At 44.7% G+C, this 23,767-nt stretch overlaps 1 protein-coding gene across 1 annotated transcript in view; it reads left to right on the forward strand.

The window, feature by feature from the left end:
- Nucleotides 1-23,767, forward strand: part of LOC124595910 (protein Wnt-1-like) — a 232,260-nt gene that overhangs the window by 106,680 nt on the left and 101,813 nt on the right. The window contains exon 2 of the mRNA XM_047134821.1: nucleotides 3,157-3,422. Coding sequence (XP_046990777.1) covers nucleotides 3,157-3,422 — 266 coding nt within the window. The remainder of the gene's footprint in view (nucleotides 1-3,156; nucleotides 3,423-23,767) is intronic.

The raw sequence follows: 23,767 nt of genomic DNA on the forward strand, positions 1-23,767 counted from the left end.
GTTTTGTCAGATGACAGTCGCCAGATAGTCAGTGTTTCGTTCTCAGTTACACCTAGTTACTCGAGTAAACACGGCTGGGGCAAGGCTTGCATTCGATGAAAGGAAGTTAGTTTTGATGTGATATTTCAAGTACGAAAACATTAAAGAGGTCCAACGGCAATGGCGACACGTTTAACGATTCGTCGCATTCGAGACAAATTAGAAGCCGAAGGCTGTGTTAAAGATGTACACAAACAACGATCTGGACGACCTGTAACCATAACAAGTCCAGCTAACTCCCGTCGTGTGTTACAACAATTCACTCGCTCACCACAGAAGTCTATGAGACGGTGTTCCCCTGAAACTGGAGTGAGTCGCTCAAGTGTCCGGCGAATTTTGAAGACAGCATGGTGGAAGTGCTACATCCCATGATTGCTACACGCAGTGAACGAGGACGCCCCAGATCGTAGAATGGAGTACTGCGAGTGGTTTACTAACATGGTGCGCAACGATGAAGAGTTTGCAGAGATGATTAAGTGGTCTCATGAGGCACAGTTCAAACTCAATGGTACAATAAATCGCCACAGTTTCATCTACTGGGCTGCCGAAAATCCGAACGTTCATGTTGACAAAGCCGTGAATTTGTCAAGAGTAAATGTGTGGTGTGGGTTGTCTTACCGGAGCTTGATTGGGCCATTCTTCTTTGAAGGCACAGTTACCGGTGAGGTGTACCTTCAAAAGCTTCAGACATCCATTTTACCTGCCATCGGAGACTTGTATGGAAACGGAAGAGTTTACTTTCAACAAGACGGTGCCCCAGCGCACTACCAAAATCGTGTTAGGGCGTATCTCGACGAAAATCTACCAGGAAGATGGATAGACCGCAGAGGTGTTGTGGAGTATCCACCACGTTGCCCAGACCTAACTCCTCTGGACTTTTACCTGTGAGGAACACTAAAGGACGTCGTTTATCGACAAAAGCCACGCACATTGGATGAACTTCGAGAATCCATCGCATATTTGTGGTGTGCGTACTGTAAGACCTTCGGTACACACACCATCAGATTATTTGACTTGTCGCTCTAGCGAAGTAGGCGAGTGTCAGCAATATGTCTCGTGGTCTTATCGTAGCGTGTTTATCTTCTGCCGTTAGGTCAGACGATAGAAATGCCACTTGCACGCTTAGAGTAGCAGATTGACGATGACCAACTTTAAACAGAACTTGATTAATTTTCACACACATTTATTAAAATAATAAAAAACATAGATCTTAAGTAACTGGATTCTGGATGCTGTTTACAATTGACAATCTGAAGTTCCTTTGGTCTTGGTACGTTAATCTTATTCTCACATATCTCTGATACTTGACAAAGTATAGCTATGTACAGGAATATGATAATCGAGGCGCAGACTGAAACTTGACTATAGACTGGTACAGACATATGTAGACTGGTACAGACAGGTGCAGATAAATGCAGACTAATGCAGACTGACTAATCGGAGGTCTGTACACTCGTTATAATACCTCGCGCTTTCAGGTATCACTGCGCGAGTGTGATCCGCACGGAGAAAAGGTTCTACGTTAGCAGCGATCTCATTGGCTGCGTTACATATTAATATGCGGATCGGCGGAAGCAGAATTTGGTCCGTCTCTAAGAGAGCGCCATCTCGTAGTGCGGAGACGGACGAGCGCTGCGCCTGCGGTGTTGTGCGTAAGCCTGTCTCACACGGAGCAAGGTTCGCCGCAAGTTTGCGAGATGGCGTGCATGCTCGCCGGCTTGCAGGGAAGGGAGCCGGCTATCTTTCATGTCGAAGCTCTCCCACGGTGCAAGATCGGCAGCTAGTTGTGTTGTGATCGGCTGCATGTTGTATCGAACGAAGATGGCTGCTTCAGGTACAGATGTTCAGAGCAAACTGCCATTATTAGCTGTTTTGGTGCTAAACGATGCAGAAATGCATGCTAATGAGCGAAGAAGAAAGAAAGAAAGAATTGACGAAAAACTGTATTAAGAGGAGAAACGCTGGAAAAGGTGTGCTCTCCATGCTTCATAAAGAGTTGAGGTTAGTTCGCATAACACCTACTTTTGTTTGAAAAGTATCACCATTTCATTACTGTTTGACTTTATAAATATACCAATAATGACTGTTATATACGACTTTATTTTATAGGATAGAAGATTGTACATCCTTTGCAAATTTTATAGGTATGGATATGGTCGAAGAAGACACACGTCATTTGCAACTCTTCCGAGTTCTTCTGCACGCAAGTGTTTATTATAGTAGTTTGCGCTTTTCATGACGTACGGACACTGTTCTTCCCTATAAGTACATATCAATGCTTTAATCGCTTCCTGGGACCACTGCGGTGCCATTATTTAATAATTATACGGACTTCCTACCGCACCTCACAACAGCAGAAAAGCGACTATCAACAAAGGCTTCCCGCCCCAGCTTTCCGCGACTGACGTCACAAACGAAACGTCTCATGATTGGCCAACGCAGGTGACACGCAGGGAACCTTACAAGAAAAATAGCACCGGACCTTTCCTGGAAATCTTACAAGGTTCCCAGCAAGGTAGCCCGCTAGCAGACGACGGAGCCGCAAGGTAGCCGTCGCGCGAACCAGCTCGGAAACTTACAGCGAATCTTGCTCCGTGTGAGACGGGCTTTAGCGGGGCGCGCTCTAGTGGGAAAGTTGTGTACGCGCTAACTACGCGGAACTATGTACACAACAATATTCATGTGCAAATATCCAACTGAACATGTTGCAGTAGTAGTTCGTGCAGCAGTTCAGCGGCATCGTTTGTGTGTGGATGTTAATGGTGATCATTTCGAACACCTACAGTGATATCTTTAAGTTGGACTTTAAACTTTCTCCAAAAATGAGACAACTCCGTCAATTAGTTTGCAAGTTATGGGCTTTTAAACAGTGGATACATTTTTTTGGACCCCTCTGTATAATGAATAAGGAGTATGTGACCCAGATTCCAGGGAGAGACAAGCGCCCCTCTTGCCCTCACCGTTTTGTGAAAGCCAAAGTCACATCTAGAGTTCGGCGCTGATGACTTCGCCCTAGGCATTTCGGCTGTGAGCAAACCTGGCGTCGTTCGCCTCGCCACACAGCATCGAGTTCTCGCCGTGCACTGTCTGACAGTGCGGGTGTTTATGCGTTCGCAGGGGGATCGCCAAGATCGGGGAGCCGACGAACCTGCTGCCGCTGCCGCCGGGGCGCGCCAAGGCGCTGGACCCCATCATCCACGCGACGCTGCGGCGGCGCCAGCGCCGGCTGGTGCTGGACAACCAGGGCGTGCTGATGGCCGTCGTCAAGGGCGCCAAGCAGGCCATCCTCGAGTGCCAGTACCAGTTCCGCAACCGCCGCTGGAACTGCTCCACGCGAAACTTCGTCCGCGGCAAGAACCTCTTCGGCAAGATCGTCGACAGGGGTGAGTAGAGGCCCGAGCTCACTTTTGCTGCCCATCTGCTGGGTGTGTGTACCGACTTTACCCATTTCTGGACTTGATGTCAGAGAAGTGAGCTAAGGACTTCGAAAGTTGTACACATACACTTGCAGTTATTTTAGGCGTCTCATTTTTGGTTTTAGTGTCCTGAATGGTAAACATGCCACTGGTGTCCTCGTCTTAACCCACATGGACAACATGGAAATCGCTTACAATTTGTCTATTTATTTTGGATGTATCCGAATTGAACCGACGAATGAAAATTTGTACCAAGCCTAGGATTCGAAATCGGATCTCCTGTTCACCAGGCAGATGCGCTAACCACTACGTGACTCTGGCACAGTGGTTTCGTACAACTGCACTGTGCGAAGGTGGCGGAGTGATTAGCACAGCTGCCTAGGGAGTAGGAGACTAGGGTTCGAATCCCAAACTCGGTACAAATTTTCGTTCGACACTTCAGTCTGCATATAAGCTTAATAGATATTTGAGACTTGAAAAGGTCTTTCGAACCAAATAGTTTAATTGGATTTATTTGTTTACTGTTGTATTTAGTCTGCCCAGATTAGGGCCTTTAGCAACTGTCTTACAATGGACTAGGAGTATATATATATATATATATATTGTCAATTTGTAAGCATACTTGTGGTTTATGTATGTACATACGTTATATTATGAAGAGGATAATTATAATTGCCAATAACAGTAAATAATAATAATAACAATATAGGGGACAGTCAAACGAAAACGAGACAGTTGGGAAAAAAAAACGAGTAAAGTGTTTATTATTTCAAACACAATCGCCGTAACTGTTAGTACAGTTATCCTACTGTGAAACAAGACGGTCAGTGCCTCCATGGAATAATATTTTGTTTTGTGTACGAAACCATGACTGTACCAAGGCGTGCAGCGCTTCGTTCGAAGCGAATCGACGGCCACTCCAAAAATATGGAAGTGGCATTGGGAGGAGGAGGAGGGGGGGGGGGGGGATGGGAACTGTATGGGCTCCCAGCGCAAGTTCTGAAAAGTGTGACATTTGTCTGATGTTTTGAGAAAGATGGTTACAAAGTCGGTTTCTTCGTATTAAAAATCATATGATCAAGTGATCAGTGCAGCGTTAGAAGACCCTACTAGCTTATTAAAAGATCAACAAATAACGAGAACTGTATTTATTATGTGATTTTCAAGTTTGGGGCCTAGAAAAATAGCTGTAAAAGGTAAACAAAAATTACGTGTAACAAAGATTAATAGTGGAACATTAACAGTCACATGAGCAATTTATAACTATTATGACAAGAGGAACTGATCAAAGCTCAGCCTAAATTCCTCATGTCAAAAAGCATGTGTTCAATCAACTTGAAGTAATAAATACCAGAACGATACAATTCAGTCTTTACAACGCTGTCGTGAAGCTTCTACATATGTATGTCATAGCAGTGCAGGTATGTCGGAAATACAACATTTTTTATCTTCACTAACGTATTAAGGAGCGGTTCTAGGCGCTTCAGTCCGGAACCGCGCTGCTGCTACGGTCACAGGTTCGAATCCTGCCTCGGGCATGGACATGTGTGATGTCCTCAGGTTAGTTAGGTATAAGTCGTTCTGAGTCTAGGGGACTGACGAACTCAGATGTCAAGTCCCATAGTGCTTAGAACCATTTGAACCATTTCGTACACCCTGTATATGACATTCTAGAGGTACTCAACGCTTTTTCCAGAAAATTTCTGAAAAAAAAAAGCATTTTGTGCTGTTGCGCAGCCGGTTAACGGTTATAACACCATAGAAGCATGTCGCATGAACGAATAAAGGAAATTAAAATTCTAATTTCATTTAGTGACAGAGGTGTCACATATATAATTCGCGTAATAATAATAATAATAATAATAATAATAATAAATAAGAAGGTGGAACTTAGTTCATGATCTTTGATACTGTATGACACAGCCGCTGGAGCATTAAACAGAACAGAGAGACATGAAATGGTGTAATCCTCTAACGACTAGATACAGAAAAACACAAAAACATAAATGGTTCACACGTTTCTTAAATTTACGTTCTATTATTTTTGCATTTCATTCTGTGTAGATTTATTATTTTGTTATTACCTAGACGTAGTGCTTACGGTGCTTAAAGCACGCCGTAAAATAAAGCGTGCACAGCTAAGCCCTTAGAGAGCTGTGACATCATGCTGCGTCGCTGGCTCCTAAATTGAATCTGAGCTGGCGGCGCCTCGTCGGGCAGTTAGCGGCGAGTTGCGACGGTAACGCTCCACTGCGCCCATCTGCGTAACTGCACGGATGGGCTGTCGCCGGTCGCGGGCGGTCCGGAAGCACGAAGCGCGCGCGGCGGTTTTTTGGCGACCGTATTTCACGCCGATCCGGCGGCGAGTGCCTCCGCGCTGCACCAGAACCTGTTTGTTCCCGCCGTCCGTTCCGGCTGTTGTGCACTTTGGCTCGTCCTTTCTCCTCCTCCTCCTGTCTTTAAGCTGTTGCGTTGCTACCTGTCATCGCCGAGTCCAGGTAATTTCAAGGAATTTCTCTTTGCCGCAGGCATTAAATAGTCTCGTAAAAGCAGCGGCAGAAGCTAATGCCGCACATTTTCCCCCGTCTCCCAGGTTCTCTTCCCCGTAATAGTTTCATCATCACCACTACCATCACCATAACGTGCTGCTGGCTTAGTACACTCTTGGCGAAAGTACAGGCTGTTTCAAAATCATTATACAGGATTTAAGGCTTTCTAGAATTTACTACATGCAACTTACACTTATAAATAATACAGTAAATGAAACAGCAAATCAGTTTTGTTTCTACACCTGTGAGCAAAGGGATGGGTGACTGAATAACGTGCTGAACCAGTGAGTCTTTCACACTAACGCCAAGCCTAGTCGTCAATTGGCAGTTCTAGTGACGTCATTTTGGAGACCTTTTGAGGAGACGCGTGCAACGCCGTCCGTATCGGTTGCAGTTGTTACCAGCTCTACAGCCTACAGACTACGATTTGCGTGCCAACTTTGCAAACCAAATGTTTATACATGACCTTGAAGATTTTCTGAATCGTGTCGTCTTCAGTGATGAATCGTCAGTTCACCGAAGTGGAAATGTGGTTGCCATCTCCCGCCCCCTTTGTCAGTGAATGCACCAGAACTGTAGCTCTTCCCTCAATTTGAAGAAGCTGAACCACAGAGCTTCATTTGGCAATAAGGCGCCGCGCGGGATTAGCCGAGCGGTCTAGGCGCTGCAGCATGGACTGTGCGGCTCGTCCCGGCGGAGGTTCGAGTCCTCCCTCGGGCATGGTTGTGCGTGTTTCTCCTCAGGATAATTTAGTTTAAGTAATGTGTAAGCTTAGGGACTGATGACCTTAGCAGCTAAGTCCCATAAGATTCAGACACAATTGAACATTTATTTTATTTATTTACTTATTTATTTTTTGGCAACAAAACGGGGCGCCTCCTCACTCGCATAGGTCAGCACTCGACTGGGTTAAGCGACGTTGTTTCCGGCCGCTGGATTGACTGAAAGGCGCCGGATGACAGAGCTTGCTTTGCATAATCTCCATTTTCATACACCGACGCGATGTAATTTTTACCTTCGGGTGTTCATAAACGATCATATGTGTGTGTGCCTCCACTACCCTCTGATGTACCCCACTTTAGAAACAGAGCTGTTTCAGCAATTGCTCCAGACACATTGATCAAGGTTATGGTAGAACTCGCCTACTGACTATATGTGTGGCGAATGGTGCTCACATTGAACACTTCTAAGAAAAACTGTTTGAGTTGCTTTGTTATTTGATGTAGTATTTGTCACTGTAAGTTGAATGGAACAATTGCTACAAAGTCCTGAAACCTTTATATTCTTCTTGAAACACCCTGTGCAATTATTTGCAGTACAATAACCATCATCACCATTATAGCTACGGCCACTAGCCACAAACGGCCCATTAAGGTCTTCCTCAAACAGACTGAAATCTACTCCTTCCACTACTTCCGCTTTTCTTTTATTCTTCGACAATCAAAATTAGCGTGGCATAAAACATAATGCTTTTTTGAGCTCACTCAACACCATTTATTTAAAGACCATTATAAAAGACCGCAGTTTTGATGGGTACCCTTCATTACTGATTCATGGATCGTCGTCTTCATCTTGATAATCTTCATCGTCTCCATAATCTTCATCGCCATCCCCTAAAGGCAACGCCTTCTGTGTCCCTCGCTGTCTGTAAAGTTTTGTTGTTATTGTAGTTCATTCTACTGAAAAAGCTATGTAGTGTGGATGTTCTGGGCCTGCATCTTGATCTTTTCTTCCTGGGCATTTTTCAGAAATGTTCAAATGGTTCAAATGGCTCTGAGCACTACGGGACCCAACGTCTGAGGTCATCAGTGCCCTAGAAATCAGAACTACTTAAACGTAACTAACCCAAGAACATCACACACATCCATGCCCGAGGCAGGATTCGAACCTGCGACCGTAGCAGTCACGCAGTTCCGGATTTTTCATTGACAGTGTTTATTATAGTGTTGTTATACCGAAATAGTATTCAATTAATGTTGTTTCTCTTCTCTGTGTTATGTTAACCACTGTTATTGTCTCTTCAATTTCTTTTAGTACTTGTTTGTTAGATTTCATTTCAGTCCAAGAGGTTTTTGTGGCTCCTCTTCATATCCAAATCTATGTTGCTTGTAATTCTTTATTTTCTTGCTTCTTCAGAGCTCACGTAACAATCATAACTTAAAAAATGCTGCAAAAAATGTTTTGACGAACTTTTTGTTTCTGTATTAAGATGCCTGTCTGTTACTAATATGCTCTTATTTCAGAATGCTTGCTTAGTCGCTGCAGTTCTCCTTTTAGCATCAATTATACTTCGGTTGTCAACTTATATTGTACTTCCCAGGTAGCAAAAGTCATTTACTTGCATCAGCATTTTATTTTCTATCTTAATGTTTGCACTTATTCGTATGTTCGATTTACTTACAACCGTTATTTAGGTCTCGTTGGGGTTTATTTTAAGTCAGTCGCTATCCAAAGCGTCAGAGGAAATTTTAAACATATCGTTCATATCATTTTCACTATCTACTAAGACATATCATCACATGGAAAACAACGTATTAAGTAAACTTTGATTTTGATCCCTTTGGAGGACCATTAAATGACTCAAAACGCTACGAACTTGTTTACTGTGCATGCACTTCTAGTATTATTTTCAGATTAATACACATTTGGTTGATATTTCTGCCTAGGGCACCAGAAATCAATCTTCAGCGTACATAATTTTTAGTTGCATAGTGCACTGCACAGCACAACTCCATTGGGAATGAAACTGTTAGCACGACTTTGTTGCGATGATGACAGACTCCTCGCCCAACAACTCACCCTGCTTTTGTTCACTGCCAGGTCTCCGTAGACAATCTGTGAGCACGTATGATCTGCGATACTCCGGTATCCCTCAAAAACTCAGTTAAAGCTCACTGTTTAGAACATACCTCCGCTACATACGCCATTTTGAAGACTTCGTATGGCACCAGCACGTTTCCGAACTTCATGAATCTATAGGAACTGAAACTGGAATATCCCACTATGTCCCACTACAAATTACAAATTTTTTCTACAGAAATTGGCCGGAAAGAAGTGTTGCATTACATTCTAAAAAATAGTATGGAAGCAAAATTAATATGATAGTGGAATGAGATTTTCACTCTGCAGCGGAGTGTGCGCTGATATGAAAGTTCCTGGCAGATTAAAACTGTGTGCCGGACCGAGACTCGAACTCGGGACCTTTGCCTTTCGCGGGCAAGTGCCCAACCAACTGAGCTACCCAAGCACGGCTCACGACCCGTCCTCACAGCTTTAATTCCGCCAGTACTCACCTCGTGAGTCGTGCTTGGGTAGCTCAGTTGGTAGAGTACTTGCCCGCGAAAGGCAAAGGTCCCGAGTTCGAGTCTCAGTCCGGCACACAGTTTTAATCTGCCAGGACGTTTCAATATGCTAGTGTTTCTTCATTTTTAAATAATTGAAAAGCCACGATCGATTCAATCGTTTATTAGATGACCGGTTTCAGCAATCTGAAGGTGCCATCATCAGATCTGATGATGGCACCTTCAGAGTGTCTTCATTGTTCCCTCACGAATAACGACACATGCCACAACATGACGATGCACAAGTCAAAGCCAAAGGCCGGTGTCGGTAGAGTCGACCAATCCTCCGTCCATTGGGCCGAAGTTACTTGGGGGAAGATGCACGGAGCTCCTACAGCAACAGGCCAGTGGTGCAGCTTCGTGCGTCATCTTTGTCTGGCCGGTATGACAAAGCGGATTTCCGCGGAGGGCGGGGTGCCGGCCAGACGGGCGCCGCGGCTGCGGCCGCGTATTCTCCGTCGGCGGCGACGTGTTGATCAGCTGACGAGGGCATCAAAGCCACCGCGCAGGTAAACTGTGAAGGCGTCGCTACGTCGCAGGTGGCCGCGCGAGGCCGGGACGTCGCGCCTGCCGGAGTAAACACACGTGGCGCTGGAGGCTCCCACTACAAGGGCGGGGACCCAGCCAGCTGCCGGGCGTCCAGTCGTGATCAGAAACGGAGCGAGTTCGAAGCTAATGTTGCGGGTTGCATACTTCACTAATCGAGGCGCCGTTGTTACAACTGTGTTATGCCGCCTTCCTTCCTTCTTGCCTTCTATTCCCGCGTCTGTTCACTGTGGCACTGCGGTCGCTTCATATACGTCCACTCGTTCTCTCTTACTGAAAACTGTAGGAGTGTAAGGCTAGTCATGATTTAGTTCGTTGAACGGACGATCTTCCTGTTGTAACGTGGCACTGACAAGGCGAACCGGTTGTCGGGATCTTCTGGCTTTTAAAGAAGCTGTCTTTCGTGAGGCTGTGGAGGATGAAGACGAAAATTAAGTGATGCCTTGTATAAAATTGCTAATGTGTTCATTGGAGGAGAAGTGATATCTGGAATAAGTTCCAGACGAAAAACGGTCACATTTCGTCCAATGCCAACAAAGTGGTTGTAATCTTATTTATCTCACCTCCAAATTCAGAAAACTGGACACAGAGAAATGTCATTGTGATGTCACTCTGCCCATCATTTGCCCTATTTCTGTGTTCATTCGCTCATGACAACTTAAATGTGAAACGTCCCCTTTGAACAATTCTTACACGACTGTCCTTAAACTGACACACAATATTTTGTTAGCGCAACGCAATCTGACTTTCAAAATTCCCTGCAAAAGAATGGCCCTGACTAACATTAAACTATACCTTTCACAAATCACTTACCTCACAAAAATCTTCGCTGCTCAAGCTACTGCAATACAGCGAGCGCCACTACTGCCAGCTAAATAAAAAATTCAAACTATGGAAGGCACTAACTACTGATAGGGATAGTTAGCAAATGAAAGATATTAATAGAGAACAAACAATGTATTTACCTTGATATCATCATATATAAATATAGCAGTTCATGACAAATTTCAAAACTCCGCCATCTCTCTCCCCACATCCACCACTGCTGGCGGCTCACCTCCAACTGCGCAACGCTACGCGCTGTTCACAGCCAGCTGCCTAACACTACAATGGCGAGTATTACAACAATGCAAAGCAGCCACAGACTGCACACAGCACAGCCAGTGATTTTCATACAGAGGTGGCGTTACCAATAAAAAAACCTAAACAGCCTACTTACAAATGTATGTATTAACATTGAGTTATGTAGCTTATCGATCATATCTGTAGCTTTTTGGAAGACTGTTGTGGATTTATTTTAATTATTTAATCACCATTTAGAGAATGTCCTTCATTCTCGTGTTACGATTTCTTGTGCTATCGTCCCAAAGTCGGTAACTTCTCGAAAGTCTGTGTGCGTGAGCGTAATTGTTATTCTCTGTACAGACAGTCTTCATGGAAAAAGTTACCTTCCAGAGTTGCAGCCCCTTCTTTGTTTCTACTCTGCTGCTTGTATTGCGCTCCAGGAGACCCATTTTGACAATTCTTACTCACCCGCCCTTCGTGGGTTCCACTCTTTCTGTCGGAACCGAATTGGCCCCTTGCGGGCTTCTGGTGGTGTTTGCACCTTGGTCCGCAAGGACATTGTTAGTAAATGGGGTCCCCACCATACCACATACACACAAACATACACACACACCAGCATATATGCATACATCGCACCCCGACAAGAAAAGTGAAACAATTCAATAATGCAATATGTGAGAAAAAGCGACTTAGAGAATTAATACCATAGAACTTGCATTGAAATATTGTAAGATTACTTTAACATTGAAGCTGGGGAAAATGTTACATTGTTACCAAACCATCGTAAAGTTTACTACTCCAAATTTTATTCAAAGGAATTCAAAAGGTGTCGGTCATGCATGTTAATCACAATTATTGAATCTCCAGTGTTATGTTATATACCAAATTACGTACAAAATGACCTGTTTCATACCCTGCTGAAATCGTAAATTTTACGAGGGTTTAGTAAGCTAGGGTTAAATTTTAAGAAAGTATTGTAGGCAGTGTATCCCATTATAGTTTTCATGCACGTTGGGGCACTTAACATGAGTTTTTCAGCGATTAGAGATGCCGTTCTTGCGTCACGTTTCTCGCCAGGATGCGATATGTATACAAGTATATACTATTACATATATACATAAATATATATGTAAACACATCAAAATTCGCTGCTAACACCAGCATATATGCATACTTCACACCCCGACAAGAAAAGTGAAACAACCGATCAGTCACTGTGCGGATTATATATATGACGCCACAGGACTCGTTGGAGAGTTTAAAGGGAGCGTAAGGTGCTCATACCCAGTCTCTGGTGTCCAGTACCCCAAAAGATATCAAGGTAGGAACATCAGCAGTTAACGATCCGTCAGCGGCGAGTTCATTTCAGATGGAGCGGTGCGCTATTCGGACAGTTACGGCCTACTGGCGCGATAGCTCACCAGGTAAACGATGTACACCTAACTGGTCACCGATTTTGCCCACCCTTAGGACGGTCGCACTAAGTACATAGCTGTAATAACTTCTGCTCCAGTACCGATGTTCTTGTCAAGCGTCTTCGAGAAATCGGGAGATAACGTTGTTTCTTAGTGATACTTCTTTTGGTAGGATGTTGTCTTAGCAGTTGTATGACCCTGATAAGAAGAATAAGTCGCTTTATTTCCCTAGAAAGTCTTGTATTGCAAAATACTTTGATTTCCAACACAAATTCCTGTCTACAAAGCATGTTTCGATTCACAAGAGGACATCAGTTTCTGTAAACGTTTGACAGGCAAGAAACATGTATTTGGAGCGAAAAAATTCCTTAAGAGCAGTTTTTCTTCCCTGATTTAGAGAATTACAAGATTTGGGTTTCAAGAAGAAATTTACGTCCTAAGACTATTTTGGCTCTCCAGAATTATTTTAGTTTTTACAAAAACATTAAATTTGCTTTTAACACCGCAGAAGGCTACTTTCCTAAACTAGTGTTATAAGTTCCGTTTGTTCTGCATGTCTCCTGTCGCAAAAAGTCGAACGTTAGCGCTGAAAGATGGTACTGAAGAAGATAGTTACTGGAGGTTGAGGGGCAGGATGAATCAAACAATAGTCTATTTGGTAGGCACTACGCTACGAGGCAAGATCTCAGCCTATAACGTGCGACAGCTCTATGAGCTGCATCTCTTGAAGACAACTATCTGCGGTGTAGCACAGGTACTAATTGCTGTTCCATCAAAGTGCCTTTGGAGTCACAGGATTTACTCCCGCCGTTACTACACAAGCAGTTAAATTAGTGGCACTACAGCTCTCTCCGAAAACAGTTACTGTACACTGAGCGGATGTTACGTTCTCAAATTAAAACAGAACAAAAAATGGCCACACTTGGGAATAGCGGGAGTATATTACGCAATCCCTAGGAGTGCTTTTTACGACGTGTTATTAAGAGGAGTTTTACAGGTCACGGTTGCGCCGGTACGTTAAATGGTGCGGTTACGTCGACAATATAAACAGTACCGGGTTGTTTTTCGGTAACAATTTTTGCTTCTAGTGAAAGCGAGTTTCACGTTTTGCGCTTAGCACGTCGTAAAACATGGGAGTCTGGAAGTCCGAGGTTCTCACGACGGCCCGAGAGAGTGGCGGCTGGATTACTGCGCGCCGCCCGGCTGGGTTATTCCGCAATGGCGTGATTTACAACGCGGAGGCAGGAGCTCGACTTCCATGTCTGGACAGCGGCGCCGCGAGGGCAGCTGCAGGACAGCTGCGAGGGATGCGTGGCAGCTCCGTTGTCACAACGCCTGCTGCAAGCAGACGACGAACACTGCTCTACAACACGACTGAAAACTAGAATCAAAGGGTACCCCTTGGATAAAACGGTAATAACAACACCGAGCGAGGTAGCGTAGTGGCCAGCACACTGAACTCGCGTTTGGGAGGTCAGCGGTTCAAATCTACTTCCGGCCATCTTGATTTAGGTTTTCTAAGCCGAATGGCGGGATGGTTCCTTTGAAAGCGTACAACAGACTTCCTTTTGCGAGGCTAAGAAGTGGTGACTGAGATACACTACTGGCCATTAAAATTGCTACACAGCGAAGATGACGTGCTACAGACGCGAAATTTAATCGACAGGAAGAAGATGCTGTCATATGCAATTGATTAGCTTTTCAGAGCATTCACACAAGGTTGGCGCTGGTGGCGACACCTACAACGTGCTGACATGAGCAAAGTTTCCAACCGATTTCTCATACACAAACAGCAGTTGAACGGCGTTGCCTGGTGAAACGTTGTTGTGATGACTCGTATAAGGAGGAGAAATGCGTACCATCACGTTTCCGACTTTGATAAAAGTCGGATTGTAGCCTACCGCGATTGCGGTTTATCGTATCGCGACATTGCTGCTCACGTTGGTCGAGATCCAATGACTGTTAGCAGAATATGGAGTCGGTCGATTCAGGAGGGTAATACGGAACGCCGTGCTGAATCCCAACGGCCTCGTATCACTAGCAGTCGAGATGACAGGTATCTTATCTGTTATGGCTGTAACGGATCGTGCAGCCACGTCTCGATCCCTCAGTCAACAGATGGGGACGTTTGCTAGACAACAAACATCTGCACGAACAGTTCCACGACGTTTGCAGCAGCATGGACTATCAGCTCGGAGACAATGGCTGCGGTTACCCGTGACGCTGCGTCACAGACAGGAGCGCCTGCGATGGTGTACTCAACGACGAACCTCGCTACACGAATAGCAAAACGTCATTTTTTCGGATGAATCCAGGTTTCTGTTTACAGCATCATGATGGTCGCATCCGTGTGCGGCAACATCGTGGTGAACGCACATTGGAAGCGTGTATGCGTCATCGCCATACTGGCGTATCACCCAGCGTGATGGTGTGGGATGCCATTGGTTACACGTCTCGGTTACCTCTTGTTCGCGTTGACGGCACTTCAAACAGTGGACGTTACATTTTAGATGTGTTACGACCCGTGGCTCTACCCTTCATTCGATCCCTGCGAAACCCTACATTTCAGCAGGATAATGCACGACCGCATGTTGCAGGTCCTGTACGGGTCTTTCTGGATACAGAAAATGTTCGACTGCTGCCTTGGCCAGCACATTCTCCAGATCTCTCACCAACTGAAAACGTCTGGTCAATGGTGGCCGAGCAACTGGCTCGTCACAATACGCCAGTCACTACTCTTGATGAACTGTGGTATCGTGTTGAAGCTGCAAGGGCAGCTGTACCTGTACACGCCATCCAAGCTCTGTTTGACTCATTACCCAGGCGTATCAACGCCGTTATTACGGCCAGAGGTGGTTGTTCTGGGTACTGATTTCTCAGGATCTATGCACTCAAACTGCGTGAAAATTTGATCACATGTCAGTTCTAGTATATTATATTTGTCCAATGAATATCCGTTTATCATCCGCGTTTCTTCTTGGTGTAGCAATTTTAATGGTCAGCATTATATTAACTGTCGCCTAGACCAGTAACGCAGTAAACATGTGACAAACTATGTAAACATGGCGACTATGACGTGGAAACCAAATCTAATTACAGCAATTACGATCAATAACATATACATACGAGACACATATTTTGAAAAGAAAATTGAATCAGTATTGTAACAACAGGATTTACGGCACACAGAGCGAACTAAAAACTTATTTATCGTGAGTAAATCTTCACTATTATTGGAAAATACATTTAGCTATTCAGCTGAAGTGAACACTGGTCTACGCAGTAACAATTATATGTATCAATAGTAAACAGCAACGATTATCACAAAAGAACTTTAACTGTTTGTCGGAAACAACAGAAACCCAGCACTTACAGAAGCCCTACAGCTGCAGCGGCGAACACCTTAAATCGTAACTGTTAAAAAAGAATTACATAGAACTAAGCACGATGCAAACCAAGCCAAAGGAAAAGAAATAATAATAAATCAACAATAAAGCTGATAACTCATAATATCAAATATATTAATATTATCAATTAAAATAAAGATAATAATATTAAAGCCAATATCATTGATAATTCGACTGAATATTACAGTTTCCTCCGAAACAGATAAGACAGTATTTTGCTTCTCATTACCATTCCATTTCTCTCGGAACCAACGAAAGTGCGGCAAGGTATCCAAATATACTATAAATACGGACATAAATACGTATGCATTAATGTACCACATCTCGTACTAATTCTCTGGACCGCTTTCAATGAAATTTGGTACACATATCACTTATGACTGGAAACAGTCGCTTGGGGTAAGAACCACCTATCTATTAAAGGGTTGGGGGGGTAGGGATAAAAAATCAGAGTTACCCACGACGCCCTTACTTTAGTCATTCAGTATTTGAAAATGAGAGGAATTAGTGACTTGCAACAAACTTTACACATAATTTCTTCTACGAAATTTCTTCTCACCGAAAACCCCCACAAAATGAAGAAGGGAAAAAAAAGTTTATCGCTTATTAGACTTTCGCTTTGTAAGTTGTAAGACTGTTGCGTGAAGCATGACATTTTAATTCATTGCTTCCTTATCTGTTGCTCTCCTCATAACACATTTCTCAGATAGTAGGAACATATACTCCTGGATGTACCTGCAAAATTATTTCATTTTACGACACAGTGTTTGTGGGACGCGACGTCATAAGCACTGAGCTGCGTGAAAATGAAACTGTAGGGGATAATTCGCTAGAGATAAAGGTGAAACGTGTACACAAAAGCGTATGAAATATGTTAAATATATGGGAAATATACACTACTAGCCATTAAAATTGCTATACCACGAAGAAATGCAGATGATAAACGGGTATTCATTGGACAAATATATTATACTAGAACTGACATGTGATTACATTTTCAATTGCTAACAGTCATTGCATGTCGACCAACGCGAGCAGCAATGTCGCGATACGATAAACCGCAATCGCGATAGGCTACATCAGTCCGGAACCGCGCGACTGCTACGGTCGCAGGTTCGAATCCTGCCTCGGGCATGGATGTGTATGATGTCCTTAGGTTAGTTAGGTTTAAGTAGTTCTAAGTTCTAGGGGACTGATGACCACAGATGTTAAGTCCCATAGTGCTCAGAGCCATTTGAACCATTTTTTTGATAGGCTACAATCCGACCTTTATCATAGTCGGAAAGGTGATGGTATGCATTTCTCCTCCTTACACGAGGCATCACAACAACGTTTCACCAGGCATCGCCGGTCAGCTGCTGTTTGTGTATGAGAAATCGGTTGGTAACTTTCCTCATGTCAGCACATTGTAGGTGTCGCCACCGGCGCCAACGTTTTACGAATACTCGGAAAAGCTAATTGTATATCACAGCATCTTCTTCCTGTCGGTTAAATTTCGCGTCTGTAGCACGTCATCTTCGTGGTGTAATGGTTTTAATGGCCAGTAGTGTATTTGACATAGGCTTACGTAGGGAAAGTCACATGTAAAAAGTTCATCCTAAACCCTTGAAACGATTTCATCCAAGTTTGGTTCACGGATTAATAACGATTTGGAAAGAAATACTGTGCGGGCAAGAGCCACCATCCTCCTATTGGGTAGGGGGGAGTGATGACGTGGAGAGCGAAGAGGGGGGGAGGAGGAAGGAGATGTTCAGAGAAAGGGGTGGGGAACTGGTCAGAGAGAGGGGATATGAGGAGATGGACACATCAGAAAGAGAATAGTAGGAGGGGGAGGCGGTGATGCACGAAGAGAGGGGGAGGAGCAGATGGACTCCGAGAAAGGATGAAGCAGCAGACGAAATGAGAGAGGGACAGGAGATGGGAAGAACGTGGCGAGGTGGAGAAGCTAGACAGGGGGAGGAGGAGGACGGACAAGACTGTCTAATAGAACGTTTGAACAGACACATACTCCGACAACGCCGGGTACTCAACTAGTAGCTCCACAAAGAAATGCAATTCAGAATGCGCGCCAAGAAATGAAGCCACAGCAGCCATTTCCATTACATTACTGACCAGAGCCGAGTGCCTGTGTCGCAAATTCCTCTTGATTTTGTCGGACTTCTTTCTAAGAGAGCTACTAAACTGTGATACTATCGGTCTTCTTTCCAACACCGCTGTTCTCGCTCGCTTGCGGCTAAAGCCGATACGCCACCTGCCGCACAACCGGTGAACGGGCCGGGGCGTTATTCGGTGGTCGGAATTTGCCTGCAGGGTTATCGCACCCCGCCCAACGCCAGAGACAGCCTCTACGTCAGTACTTGGTGAAACACTCTGTTTTGGTCAGATATTCATCGGCCGTATACTGTATGTCGTGGGTTGCTGGCACCCTCGACGGACTGGACACCACGTCTTTGTGCGTCCCGCGAAGGCCGGAAGAGCGGAGACGATATTCCGCAGAGGAGCGACTAGGACTGGTCGCCTGGCAACGCGTCACGCGGCTCCGTGCGTTCCCAGCGGCCTACATTCTGCCAGGCAAATGAAGGCGACGGACAAAAGGCTGCATATCTGCCACCGAGATACGTATAGCTGTGTCGCGCCTCGAGGACACGGAAATCGGTCAAGACACGCGACTGCGCGTTCCACCTCGGATTCCGAGAAGGCGTACAGCACGTCCGCGTTGCGAGATGCTCAGCTGCGCGACTGCGGACAACCTGCGACATTCGTCCCTGAGCCACCGTCTGTGTGAACGAGCAGCCGCCAATGGTTTTGTGAAGGCAGTGCACAGTCCCTGGTGGAACCGCTAAAGTACTGGATGGTAGCTGGAAACCCTACATCATCTCGAAAATTTTAAACTGAATGTTCACAATAAACTGTTAACATGTTATCGCCCTGTAAATTATACCAAGGTTATTTAACGCGGGGCCAATTTAGCTCCACTGTAACATTTCTGGTGTGGTAGACATTTCTAAAGTCCAACAATGGACTACTCTGAAATATTTCTGGAACAATCAGGTTTAAATACTGACCATAAATACTGTGATTAACAACCGGCATGTATTGAGTTTCACCTTATAAGTTCAGCTTGTGCAGGGCGAATGTGATTCCCAGGTGTATTACTTGTAGAACGAAAAAGATATAAAAATCAATGGGCTGACGTTTTTGTGGAACCCAATTTTAGTGCGCTGCCCCAGCAATTGCATGTCTCGGAAAACTGCGACTTGTACCCTTACCTACATGCTGTAAAAATTCTAAGCAAGACAGTGGCGAAAGCGATGGCCAATCAAGTGTTGTTAGCCTTAAAACAACACACTGCAGTATAATGCCCCCACCCCACCCCATATTGTAAATAACGGGACCCTTGTAATGTAAATGTAAACATAAGGAAATGACGTGGTCACAACTATAGAAAAAGTGAATCTTTAAAGCAATGAATTTCTAAAAAAATGAACAATTATCTATTTTTCTTTTCGTTTTGGCCACCTGAGGACAACGTTAAATCTGATAAGCTTCGTTTCTTACGGTGTTCATCCTTGTACAGTATTCTTTCATTCTCAAATTCTTCGCTATTCTGTCGATGATGTTTCTGTCCTGGGGCTAACTCTTTCCTGGAAATCTATGACGGCATGATTTTTAATTTGAATACTAAATCTCTTCTTCTTCTTCTTGTGTTACGGCCTCTGTAGGACCACGGGTAGCCCCTTCGTGGACTGCATTTTCCTCTTCTTCTCCCAGAACCTCTTCATTCTTTCTCTTCTTCTTTCCCGCTGTTCTTCTGAGATCTTCAGTGTCCGTTTCTCCACTGGTGACACTCCAATCTTTTCTTGTATTCTTCTCTGTCATTGATCTCCGGCATATTGGTCGGTGTATATTTGTTCCTCCAATTTTCCTTTCCTTCGACCTTGATCCCAATTCCATCCAGTACATCCGAAGTTCAACAATCCACTTGGTTCCTGTCTTTCCCCTTGTCCTCCCTGTTGTTTCCCACACTGTCTTCGTCATTCGTCCATACTCATCCTAACTACATGTCCAGCAAACCTTGCCCTTTTGAGTCTGATTTAGCCGGATATTGTTCTCTATTTCCAGTATTCCCATTTATTCTTGATCATTGTGTACCACTTCGATCCAGCTCACTTTTTAGTTCTCTTGTTCACAACTAACTACAATAAGCAATGTGTCACACCCACCAAGGTTCATTCTAAAGTTGTCAGACAGGATGTAGTTTTCCTGTTCTTTGCGTTAAGGCTGACTGTGTCTATCAAGACACAGTTACTCGATAGATAGTGTCCCATAATGACCACTGCCTGTTATTCGGAGTCCCGATATCCTCTTGAGAATTCTGCGTTATGGAAGTTCTGCTATCATAATAAATCCTGCTCTTACAAGGTTGAGACTTTATTGCAATCAGCCACTTTTAACAATGCTATTTATTAAGAACAAATAGCGCCGAAACTGGTTTCGAACCGACAACTATTCATATGTTTATGATTTCATTAGTGTTGAACAAGAGATATCTGTTGTTTTTATTGGCAGTGGCGCAAATTTTATGCGATGATTGTGCTGTGAAACAAAATACGGTATCATAAAAAATGGTGCTCGCGCGTACAAACACACACACACACACACACACACACACACACACACACAGACTGAGACACCACATAAATATCCTGACTTCCTCCTTACTTGTCAATGCTCAAATGCTAGAATGAGATTTTCACTCTGCAGCGGAGTGTGCGCTGTTACGAAACTTCCTGGCAGATTAAAACTGTGTGCCGGGCCGAGACTCGAACTCGGGACCTTTGCCTTTCGCGGACAAGTGCTCTACGAACTGAGCTACCCAAGCACGACTCACGCCCCGCCCTCACAGCTCCAATTCTGCCAGTACCTCGTCTCCTACCTTCCAAACTTAACAGAAGCTCTCCTGCGAACCTTGCAGAACTAGCACTCCTGAAAGAAAGGTCCGTAGGAGAGCTTCTGCAAAGTTTGGAAGGTAGGAGACGAGGTACTGGCAGAATTTGAGATGTGGGGGCGGGGCGTGAGTCGTGCTTGGGTAGTTCAGTTGGTAGAGCACTTGCCCGCGAAAGGCATAGGTCCCGAGTTCGAGTCTCGGCCCGGCACACAGTTTTAATCTGCCAGGAGGTTTCAATGCTCAAATGGTTCAAAAGGCTCTGAGCACTGTGGGACTTAACTGCTGAGGTCGTCAGTCCCCTAGAACTTAGAACTACTTAAATCTAACTAACCTCAGGACATGACACACATCCATGCCCGAGGCAGGATTCGAACCTGCGACCGTAGCGGTCGCGCGGCTCCAGACTATAGCGCCTAGAACCGCTCGGCCAATACGGCCGGCACTTGTCAGTGCGAGCCAGTAGAAATCGTAATGGAAACTGTTATCGATCCGCATCTCCTCATTCGTACCAACCTATTAAAAAATCTATGTCTATCATTTCCTTGACAGACGCGCGAAATTTGGCACGGACTCAATGCGAGATGCCTTTAATAGGTTCCACAACGAAACATTGTCTCGAAATTTGGTAGAAAATCCGAAGAAATTCTGGTCGTATGTAAAGTACACAAGCGGCAAGACCCAGTCAAAAATGGCTCTGAGCACTATGGGACTTAACTACTGAGGTCATCAGTCCCCGAGAACTTAGAACTACTTAAACCTAACTAACCTAAGAACATCACACACATCCATGCCCAAGGCAGGAGTCGTACCTGTGACCGTAGCGGTCACGCGGTTCCAAACTGACGCGCTTAGAACCGCACGGCCACACCGGCCGGCAAGACGCAGTCAATACCTTCGCTGCGCAATGCCGATAGTACTGTTACCGACGACTGTGCCGTTAAAGAGGAGTTATTGAACGCAGTTTTCCGAAACTCCTTCACCAGGGAAGACGAATGAAATATTCCAGAATTTGAAACACGAACAGCTGCTAGCATGAGTTTCTTAGAAGTAGATACCGTAGGGGTTGCGAAGCAACTCAAATCGCTTGATACTAGCAAGTCTTCAGGTCCAGATTGTATACCGATTAGGTTCCTTTCAGATTACGCTGATACAATAGCTCCCTACTTAGCAATCATATACAACAGCTCGCTCACCGATAGATCTGTACCTACAGATTGGAAAATCGCGCAGGCCGCACCAGTGTTTAAGAAGGGTAGGAGTAATCCATCTAACTACAAACCTATATCATTAACGTCGGTTTGCAGTAGGGTCTTGGAGCATATACTGTATTCAAACATTATGAATCACCTCGAAGGGAACGATCTATTGATAGGTAATCAGCATAGTTTCAGAAAACATCGTTCTTGTGCAACGCAGCTAGCTCTTTATTCGCACGAAGTAATGGCCGCTATCGACAGGGGATCTCAAGTTGATTCCGTATTTCTAGATTTCCGGAAAGCTTTTGACACCGTTCCTCACAAGCGACTTCTAATCAAGCTGCGGGCCTATGGGGTATCGTCTCAGTTGTGCGACTGGATTCGTGATTTCCTGTCAGGAAGGTCGCAGTTCGTAGTAATCGACGGCAAATCATCGAGTAAAACTGAAGTGATATCAGGTGCTCCCCAGGGAACCGTCCTGGGACCTCTGCTGTTCCTGATCTATATAAATGACCTGGGTGACAATCTGAGCAGTTCTCTTAGGTTGTTCGCAGATGATGCTGTAATTTACCGTCTGGTAAGGTCATCCGAAGACCAGTATCAGTTGCAAAGCGATTTAGAAAAGATTGCTGTATGGTGTGGCAGGTGGCAGTTGACGCTAAATAACGAAAAGTGTGAGGTGATCCACATGAGTTCCAAAAGAAATCCGTTGGAATTCGATTACTCGATAAATAGTGCAATTCTCAAGGCTGTCAATTCAACTAAGTACCTGGGTGTTAAAATTACGAACAACTTCAGTTGGAAAGACCATATAGATAATATTGTGGGGAAGGCGAGCTAAAGGTTGCGTTTCATTGGCAGGACACTTAGAAGATGCAACAAGTCCACTAAAAATACAGCTTACACTACACTCGTTCGTCCTCTGTCAGAATATTGCTGCGCGGTGTGGGATCCTTACCAGGTGGGATTGATGGAGGACATCGAAAGGGTGCAAAAAAAAAAAAAAGGGTAGCTCGTTTTGTATTATCACGTAATAGTGGAGAGAATGTGGCAGAAATGATACGCGAGTTGGGATGGAAGTCATTACAGCAAAGACGTTTTTCTTCGCGGCGAGATCTATTTACGAAATTTCGGTCACCAATTTTCTCTTCCGAATGCGAAAATATTTTGTTGAGCCCAACCTACATAGGTAGGAATGATCATCAAAATAAAATAAGAGACATCAGAGCTCGAACAGAAAGGTTTAGGTGTTCGTTTTTCCCGCGCGCTGTTCGGGAGTGGAATGGTACAGAGATAGTATGATTGTGGTTCGATGAACCCTCTGCCAAGCACTTAAATGTGAATTGCAGAGCAGTCATGTAGATGTAGGCTGCAGTACGTACTGGAAGATGAAGCAGCTTGCACAGGATAGAGTAGCATGGAGAGCTGCATCAAACCAGTCTCAGGACTGCAGACCACAACAACAACACAATGACATTTCAAGATGCCTGACGTCTCACATTCACATGTTTACATTTATTTACGAGTCGTGACCATTGTTTCGCCACTAACGGCGTTGTTGGATTTGCAACGAAAGCTTTTAAGACAGCTGTTGTAAAGCGTGTAACTGTTACACGGACAGTATATCGTGGCAGTCGGTCGCGACCGTGGACAAGAAGGAACTTCGACTGTCTGAGGGGAGAGGAGCAGTGTGGGAGAATAAGCACCACCTCCCTCTCGAAGGGCTGCCATCCTACGTCCGCGTTCTGTGCTTCCACGAAAGCAGAACTGAGATAGCGGCATAAAGATTGCTGATTCCTTTTCTTTGAGTGAGAGTCTCATTCGATCCCTTTATGCGTCAGGATT

The sequence above is a fragment of the Schistocerca americana genome, chromosome 2, assembly GCF_021461395.2.
Source record: "Schistocerca americana isolate TAMUIC-IGC-003095 chromosome 2, iqSchAmer2.1, whole genome shotgun sequence".
Taxonomy (NCBI): domain Eukaryota; kingdom Metazoa; phylum Arthropoda; class Insecta; order Orthoptera; family Acrididae; genus Schistocerca; species Schistocerca americana.